The sequence below is a fragment of the Vidua macroura genome, chromosome Z (genome assembly GCF_024509145.1).
Source record: "Vidua macroura isolate BioBank_ID:100142 chromosome Z, ASM2450914v1, whole genome shotgun sequence".
Taxonomy (NCBI): domain Eukaryota; kingdom Metazoa; phylum Chordata; class Aves; order Passeriformes; family Viduidae; genus Vidua; species Vidua macroura.
Genome location: NC_071611.1, coordinates 79,078,830 through 79,088,367, shown reverse-complemented (window position 1 = coordinate 79,088,367; position 9,538 = coordinate 79,078,830). Strand labels below are relative to the sequence as shown.

Sequence of the window (9,538 nt, the reverse complement as noted above, 5' to 3'; positions counted from 1 at the left end):
TTAAACCCCTACATACTGGAATTCCTTTTTTTTTTTTTTTTTTCTTTTTTAATAATCAAGGAACTGAAAAGAGAAATAAATCTTGTGCTCTTTCATTAACTTGGTCTTGAAGAATTGGCTCACCAGTGATCCTTGCATCATATTTCAACAGCTACGAAGTCTTACAGCACTTAAAATCTTTAGAAAATCCCAAACAAACAAAAACCAGAAAGACTAAATATTTTGCAGCCAAACCTGACACAATCGAACACAGTACAGAATTGATAATACTGTTTCACTCACTTCCTTTGCAGTTCTTTTTCTGGTAGAACTGGCACCTTTTGTGGAACATAAGAGTGTTTACAAGAGAGAAAATGTTCTGCAAACTGAAAAGAAGCCAGCAAAAGTGCCTCTAGGGAGGGTAAAATAAGAATACCTAATTGTATTTAAACGTGCAGATGTATTTTTGCATAAAACTGTGCTGCTTCTTAATTCTTCTTATAAAAAATACATGGGTATTTGGACATATGTTAATACAAGGAAATCATTCTTATTCCAGGGGTTATTTGTTTCGAGTCAACATTAGCCAGAAGGTATTTCTGAGGCCAATCATGAAAACGGAATTTTTAAATCCTTACAGATTGTTATTTTTAATATGAAAAACCACAGCTAGTGATTTTTATTAAGAGAATACGTCTAAAGAATAAAACCTTCATGTCTAAGAGCCTGGGTAAGCACAATTCTTATGCTTATTCGAAAAGCTTATTCATATGCTGAGTGCAGACTGCAACTCAGTATTTAGCAGGGCTGCAGCAGGCAGTGCATGCCTGACCACACTCTCCTCTTTTTTCACCCTTCTAATAGCATTGGACAGTCAAAAAAGCAGTGAAAGAAGAAGGGCATGTATTAAGGAATTTGTTATGCAGGATGCACTCAGGCTTGACGCCAGTCTCAGCCATATAGATGAGACTTAACCCAACAGTTAGTTATCTCTGTGCCCTGCTGTATTTACAGGATTGCAAACTGAGAGCAGAATTGAACCTGAGGAATCATTTTTCAGAATCATGGAGCTTTTTGTCTATAGGAAGGCAAGATGATGCTGTTAAGAGGCAAAAACTGTTAAGAGATCTGGGTTCATAATTAAAGATTTCTGATGTGACTCTTTCAAATTAGTTATGAGCTCTCATTTTTTACTCTTGATACCAAGGATGATAAGAGGAATGCTCATCTTATTCAGCTGAAGTGTTTAATTTTCCATAATAACTGTGATGTGCTTTGCGGTGGCAGTACTGAATGTCACAGGAACAGCTATGAGGACCTAGCATTATGTACTTTGATTGAAGATACACAGTCAGATAGCTGAACTGAAAACTGAAAAAAAGTTTTAAAATAACCTTAGAACAGATCAATTGTTCCGCTCCAGTGTGATCTCTCAGTGCAGAATTATGCTGAAGTTAGTCTTGTAAAAGCTTTGGTAGAGGTGGCTTAAGAGCTGTTTTTCAGTCAGCTGCATCAGACAGTGAGTGTTTATCTTCTATTTATTTAATTGCTCACTTCAGTTCACAACTGAGGATGTTTGTTCAAACGGAGGAGTAGTTTGTTCTTCTTCCAAGTACTCTCCTTCTGACCGATGATGTTTCCAAAGCAGCAGCCTTCAATCCCGAGCCCTGTGTCAAGCCCAAGAGGATTGGGTTTAGTTTCTACCTCGTGTCCTCAGCGTGGAGTCAAAGGACAGCAGGAAAAGACGATCCAAAACCAAGGGCAAGTAACACTTTACAGAGTGAGGAGGCCGAGGGCCGAGATGACCCTCGCCACAGCTACGTTTAATACCATGAATTAAAGCACGTAATTTATGACCGGACAGGGCACCAGTGCCACGTTTTGGCCACAGCCATACACATACCTCGGTACTAGGCAGGCTTGGCCCTACCGTCGGGAAAAGAGCCAATTTCCTTCCCTTCGGGCCGACGGGGCTGTGGGTGACTCCACGCAGGCCCCGCCCGCCGCCAGCGTCGCCCCTCGGGCCGAGCAGCTGCGGCCCCCGATCCGTGTGGGGCCGTGTGGGGCCGTGTCGGGGCCATGTCGCGACACAGGCGGGTTCTGCGGCGGCAGCCCGGCGGGGCTGCGGGGGACTGGGCTGCCGGCGCCGCGGGGCGCGCCCGGGCCGAGGCCCTCAGGGAGGTCGGCGTGGACGAGGTGGTGGAAATGGCGGTGCAGCTCGCCCTGGAGCGGTTCCGGAGCGGGGACGAGGCGGGTGCGCGGCACAGCCCGGCCCGGGGGCAGCCTGCGGCTGTTGGGAGGGCGCTGGCAGCGGGTCAGGGAGGGGATCCTGCCCCTCTGCCCGGCCCTAGTGAGGCACGGCTGGGGTGCTGTGTCCGGCTCTGGGCTCCCCAGCACAGAGACAGGGAGCCACTGCAGGGGTCCGGCAGAGACCACCGAGATGAGATGAGAGGTCTGGAGCATCTCTTATCAGGAGAGGTGTGGGAGTTGGTCCTGTTAAGCCTAGAGGAGACCGAGAGGGGATCTCACTAATGCATATGAAGATCTTCAAGATGAGTCCCAGGAAGGCGGTGCAGAATTTCTGGTGGCAGGACAAGGAGCCGTGGCCATAACTTAAAACACAAGAAGTTCCACCTGAACATGAGGGAGAACTTCTTTCCTTTGAGAGTGGCAGATCACTGAAACTGCTGCCCAGGGAAAGTGCTGAGTTTGCCCCTCTGGAGACATCCCAAACCCTAGATGTGTTCCTCTGTCAGCTGCTCCAGGTGACCCTGCAGGGGGTTGCACTGGCTGGTCTCCCTTCCAATCCTAGCAATTCTGTGGTTCTGTAACACTGAGTTGTCAAGATTAGTGCCTGTTGCATTGTTACTGTTTTCTCATTATTATTTATCATTCTAGAGATGGAATTTCCTTCTAGTTTCACTAGTACTGAAAGAGCATTTGTTCACCGTCTCTGTCAGTCTCTTGGACTGGTATCTAAAAGCAAAGGGTGAGTCAGGGTACAATTTTCAGTTTTTTGGTGCAGACCAATAGAATTTCAAGACTAATGATAACCTGACTGATGTTTTCAACATACTCAACTGTGTTGCAAGGAATAGTATTAGAGAAAAAAGTGTAAAAGAGAAATGAGCATCTGTGTTCGTTGCTGTATGCATGCTTGGAAAAGCTTGTGACATGCCTTTTGGGACAGCTTGCTTTTATACTTTGTGGATTTAATGGCTCCATTAAAAAAGCTTCTCACTGTGATTTCTGGTTTTTTTCCCAAAGATTTTGCATAGCATCTCCTACCTTGACAGATCAAAGTCAACCTAGAGTAGGTTCCTTTTTCCTAAAATATGTTTTCTTCTCCCGCCGACAGAAAAGGAGCCAATCGCTACCTGACTGTAAGGAAGAAGGATGTATCAGAGGCACACGCAGGCATGACTTGTGGCTTGGCTCTCCATACGAAACACGCTGTTCAGAGTCTGATTCAGCGCTTTCCCGTCACAAATAAGGAAGGCACGGAACTCCTGCCAAGGACAGAGCGAGGAAATGCCTGTGCTGTTGAATCTGGTACGTTGGGCGTGTGTTCTGCTTTGGACTTGTCCATCGCCACCACTTGGAAAAACCACCTGCAGCCCAAAGACAAAAGAAACCTCTTTCTGTTCTGTCCCCTCTCGTGTCCTAACAGACACCTTCTTGCAAACGCATTAATTTTCCTTACTTTTAAGGTCTTTTGGAACTGGTGCTGTGAGGAACTTGGGAAGTCATATCATGCACATGGTGATGTCCACCTTGTGTTGTGTTACTTTAGAATCTTTGAGGCAGTTCCAGCCAAACCTTTTTGGAAGCACATTTTGAAATGTGGCTCCATAAAAGTTCTGTGAGGTGGGATTGAAGAGTCAGTGTTCCCCTGCTGCTGTAAGAACACCCATATGAGAAAATGAAGTTGTCTGTTCTGCTTGTAGAAATTAATGTCCTTGATAAATGAAGAATTTTAATTTTTATTTCTTCATCTCTACAAAATAGATTTGGTCCTTAAGAGACTACTGTCCAGACTTCTTGATTTCTTGAATATGGAAGAGTTCACTGAAAGACAAACTTCTGATAAAATGTTGGGGTTTTTTTTTTAAAAAAAAGCAAGGTTTTAATCTAGATTATTGCTTTAGCAGCTACAAGTGGAAGAGTTACAGTGTGTTTCTGTGTGCAGAGATGGGTGTAGTGAACAGAAAACACTTGTACCAATATGCCTTGTTTAATGGCATGGTTCTGATAGGTGGTGTCTGTTCTTGAAGTGCTTCCTTTGCTGTTATTTCCAATTGTTTCAGTTGTTTAATAGGATTGTTTAATGAACAGAGGCAACCTATAATGCAAGGACTGAAATGCAATGTCTTAGGAATGTAAGGGATAAGTTAATGAGCAGTCTAATATTTGCCTTTCTCCGCATCTCAAGAATGTATTTTTAGTTCTCCCGATCTCTTAGTCTGTGTTTGTCTTGGTACAACAGAGGTTGAAATTTAGTATATGAATCTGTTACTGACATTACATATGTATAATTGACTTTACAGCAAGCTTTTCATTCTTCTGGAAGATAATTCTCAAGGAATTAGAGAGTAGCACTTGCAATGATGGATGTGAAGTAGCTGCCTCAGAAGATGTGCCTGTTTTTTGGCTACTTATGCACTGCTTTGTAACACATCACACTGCTGTGTGGGGGCCAGGACTCTTGATACAGCATGCTTGCATTAGTATGATTTCAGGCAAAGGCGTGGAATAGCTTCAAGGCTTACCCCTGGAAGTGTGTATTTCTAGGGAGAACTGCAGGTGTGAAATGTGGGCACAGATACAAGGGCCACCAAAATCCACCGGGCTGTGTTCTCTGGTTTAGTTTCTGTTTCTCCTTTTGCTCTTTGTGGGCTTCTTTGACTTGGAGCAATGCTCTGGAAGAGTCTGGTTTTGTTCAAAATAGCTATGAAAGTAATAACTGTTTTGAAAGATATTTATTTCAAGCACTGCAGGAGGACATGTTGCTATAAATATGACTTCTAAATGTGTGATGGGTTTGTCACTTTACCCACAGGGATGCATCAAAAGTCAGCAATGTTAATTTTTCAGTACAGTTTTTGAGCAGTGTTTTTCTGTGACGTTCCTCTGTACCTGCATAAATAAACTTTTACCTTGTCTTCACAGAAAACAAAGAAGTAAACAAGATAACTTTTCGACTTAATGATGGTATCCCCCAGGTCCCAGTGAAAAGAGGGGAATCAGAGTTTGATTCCTTCAGGCAGTCACTACCAGTTCTTGAGAAACAGGAAGAAATTGTCCAAATAATAAAGGACAATAAAATTGTTTTGATCATAGGAGAGACTGGATCAGGAAAAACTACACAAGTATGTTTCTTCAATTAAATAAAAACTAGAACAGTATTTATGACAATTGTGTAATATTTGTGATATGGGATATTTTGATGCTATTTTAAGGCTTTTCTTTTCCTGTATGATTGAAAATCTTGTTCCAATTCACTTTCTTGCTTTTGAAACACTAAGCCAGTAGATAGGTACTAAAAGCAAAAATGATTCCTCACAATTTTTTCTGGTAGATACAATTTTTTCCTTAAAACAATACAAAATATTGAAGGGAAAGTAGCTGTGATGTTTGTATAGGCCTTTTTCTTCTAAGGTAGTTCTGTTCTTAGTACCCAGAGTATTTTTTGTGTTAAAATGAGAGATAATCTACAGGACTTTTTTTTTCAGATTTCTCTGAAGCAGGAGGGAGACACTGCGAGTTTTTTCTTAAGAAAAACCTAAAGAGGTTATACTTAGAAATTTATTTTCCACTGCTTCAGGTATGCTTGCCATGATAATCCTAATGAAAAGTCTTTTGCAATGTGTAATACTGAGATGCAGTTAAATTGTTTCCCTGTGCTAACTAAGCTGTGACTTTCTCAAAAAGTAAATTTGAACCACTTCTTTACAGATTCCTCAATTTATCCTTGATGACTGCTACAAGAATGGAACTGCCTGTCGTGTGTTCTGTACTCAGCCCAGACGTTTAGCAGCTGTTGCTGTGGCTGAAAGAGTGGCAGCAGAAAGAAGAGAGAAGATTGGCCAGACAATTGGTTACCAGATCCGGTTAGAAAGCAGGTCCTAATGGTATTTCTGAGTGCCAGTTGATCTTGTGTTGGTCTTGTGCATCTTGTGCACAGGTAAACTGCAGTGTGTTTGGGTTGCAGCCTCCCAGGTGGGATATGTTACTGCAGGTAAGGAATACGTAAGAGGGAAAAGGATGGCTTTCTTGCTGTGTTTTGCAGTTTCATGTAGTAGGTTGTCTTATAGAACTGAATCTCAGGTATTTTCTGTTGACTTCTTCTGCGGAGTGTATGCAAGGAAATCTTTGTCTGATTTTCAGATCAAGTCTACACTTTCTTTTTTTTTTTTATTTTTTCCCCCCTCTCTACTTGTAACAAGTGTGGATCCAAAAGTTCTGCAAGCTTTGAAGGTAGGTGTGAAGACCAGCATGCTGTAAGAAATGTTATGTAGTGTGAGTTGATAGGAGTCATAAAAGGGAAAACAACAAAATTGGAAAGTGACTGATGGAGATGAGCATTATTTATTAGTCTAGTTTGGGCTAAATTTACTCTTCTTCAGCTTCTGTGTTTAAAACATGAAGTGAAGTAAAAGTAGAGATTTCAGTATCACTTGATGAATTTGTCTGTAAAGCAGAGCATGAATGGATTGTGTGGGGTTTTTACATCTTTGCACCGTGTAGCCAAATGACATTTCAGGGAAGGGCCAGCAGTTGGGATATGAGTGACCAGAAGATGGCAAAAGGTTGTGTTGCTTGAGTGAACAAAGATAACACACAGCTGATGAAAATGAATGTGCTTGAACAACAAAGCCGCAGTAAGAATTCAAATGTGTGTACGAAAGCTCACAAGGATATAAAGAGATTAGAAGAGCTGGTGAAGATGTATCACAAATAAGCTGGATAATTAATATATGGAAGTACTATGCTGGCAGAAGAAGAGCAAAGTCAGGTGAAAATGGAAGAATTGCTGGAAGCAGTGCAGGAAATCCATCTTGAGAGGAATCAATACAATTGCTGCAGAGAAACACTAAAAGGGAGAAATAACAATATTTTGAGGTGTGGACAAAAAAAAAAATCTGGAATGGAGATGTTTAGAGGTGTTTATAGTAAGACAGAAGTATAATTTCTAAGGTTTTCTTTTAGGATGGCAGTACCAGAGGGCGTAGTGACAATTGCTGTTTCTATTGGGACAGCTTCCCCAGGTATAGAATTGTAACATTTCAGTAGTTTGAGCTTCTGAAGGAGCAGAGGATGAAGCAGATGACTTTGTGATTTAGTCAGCTGTACTGTATTGTGTCCTCAAGGCAAGGCTTTGGGAGCTGTGGGGAGGCTTCTGTGAGGAGGTGCCAGAAGCCTCTCCCGTGTGTGACAGAGCCGGTGCCAGCCAAGACAGACCTGCCTGTGGCCGAGGCTGAGCCCATCTGTGATGGTGGCAGTGCCTCTGGGACAGTGGGGAACAGGGGAGGAAAACCTGCACAACAGAGGCAGCAGTTCAAGAAGAGCAGTGAGAGCATGCAGAATTTCTTCATGCTTCTCTTTTACTTCCTTATTTATTAAAATCTGAATCTTATTTTTTCAATTAATCTGTTGTCCAAAGTTTTGGGGCGCAAGCACTACAAATTGTTAGGAAATGTGTGGGAAAAGGCATAGGTTAAAAACAAGTGGTGTGCAGGAGTCTTTTGGGGAGAGAACTGTAATTCCTCTTGTGGTCAGCAGCTGCTTTAATTTTTGATCCCTGGAAAGCTAGCTGCCTTTAAATGGTGCAAAGCCCCTGAGCTGTCTGTGTGATGTGTTCCATAGGGTTTCTCCAAAGACACTGGTAACATTCTGCACTAATGACATGCTCCTTGGCACGCTGATGGCAGGAGACAGCACCCTCTCCACCGTGACCCATGTTATTGTGGTGAGCATCCTGTGGTCTTTCATGTGGGGTGGGGCAATATGTATAGCCTTGGAAAATGAGGTCCTCATTTGTTTTATTTAGATTTGCTGAGCTCTTCAGGTGTTTTTGTTTGGTAGAAGATGAATCAGCTTTAGAGACTTTCTGAGTCCTTAGAGTAGCATGATTGTTTTGTGGAGTTTGGTGTTTTTCTGCGTGTGTGTGGTTTTTCCTGTAAAAATAGTTTATTTTCATGCCAATGATTAATTGTGGAATCAGGAGGAGTGGAGAAAGACAGAAGTGTAAATTTTTCGGAACTTCCCCTGTCAGCAGCAAATCCTTAGGGAGGCTTACATGGATGTGGTTCAATGTGATTGTCTCAGAATTCCTGTTATCATTTGTTTTAGCATTACCAGGTTTTCAGTCCATTTGTTTGCCCAGAGTTTTCTAGATAATGTGGAGTCTAATGGCTAACAAATTATTCAGATGTGTTCATTTATGAGTATGCTAATATTCCTATTGTGGAATTTAATAAGGAAGGGGAACTAGAATGCTTATGGCAAGATTGAAGTCCTGAAGATTAAAAGGTAAGTTTAGGTGCCTGCCTGTTTATCAAAGTTAAAAAGGCATGAGAATGATCTATACATTCTTGATGTCAGCCTACAAGCCTTGTATTTTGAGTCCTTGTTTCCTTCATTCATAATAGAAATCAAAACAGAAGAATGACAAAGATGATGAATCAGGTGCCTTAATTTATAGGCTTTGTGTGGCTTTGACTTGTCTAAGCAATCTGTTTTTCTGATTATGTGGTGTCATCCATTTCTTTAAATGCTCATCAGTGGTGAAGTGAGAATTTATGAAAATAAGATTTGTAGGATTTGTGGTTTGTGGCGTTTTCTTGAAATTTGGCTTTAAATACAAAATCAGAGAGGTCTCAGATATTCACTTTAGCCTCTAAAGTTAAGGTGCGTACAGCTTCAGCATGGCAATGCACTCAGCGCTGATAAAAACTTTTTGAAGTGTTTTTTTTTTTTCCCCTATGGATAGTTTTTAAATAAAACCCTATTACTTAAACTAGACTTACACATTTTAAGGCCTCTGTAATGTGCCACCAAATCATGTATTTTATTTTTTTAGAAAAGTTTGTTTTTGTCAGAAGTTGTGATCCTGAATCTATGATGGCTTTTTATCTCTTTTTTTTTCCTTTTGTTGCAGGATGAAGTACATGAGAGGGATAGGTTCAGCGACTTCTTGCTAATAAAACTGAGAGATGTGCTGCAAAACCAGCATCATTTAAAACTAATTCTTTCTGGTGCTGCTGTAGATACAAATCTCTTTATTAGGTATTTTGGAAGCTGCCCAGTAATACATAGTAAGTCTTGATCTTAACTCTTAAATCTGAGTATACCTGCCCTGAGACTCAGAGATCTTTAGTAAACTGTAGCAAACTATTCTGAGTAAAGGCAGGTGCTGAATACACTGAGAGTTCCAGGAATCCTTGTTCTTTGTGTATTCAGGTTTCTTGTTTCTTGACTATTTGCACCTCGTTCAGAGTGAAGTGTTTTAGTCACTGGGAGTTCTGTACATGCAGGTACATCCTGCCCCCCTCCACTG

The 9,538-nt window shown here is 41.6% G+C and overlaps 1 protein-coding gene across 1 annotated transcript; it reads left to right on the top strand.

The window, feature by feature from the left end:
- The first annotated feature begins 1,848 nt into the window (after positions 1-1,848).
- On the top strand, positions 1,849-9,144 carry LOC128822413 (3'-5' RNA helicase YTHDC2-like). Its single transcript, XM_054004113.1, has 4 exons — positions 1,849-2,233; positions 2,878-2,968; positions 3,338-3,531; positions 9,140-9,144. Exons 1-4 carry the CDS (start codon positions 2,059-2,061, stop codon positions 9,142-9,144), a joined length of 465 nt encoding a protein of 154 aa, XP_053860088.1. The 5' UTR covers positions 1,849-2,058.
- The last annotated feature ends 394 nt before the right edge of the window (positions 9,145-9,538 follow it).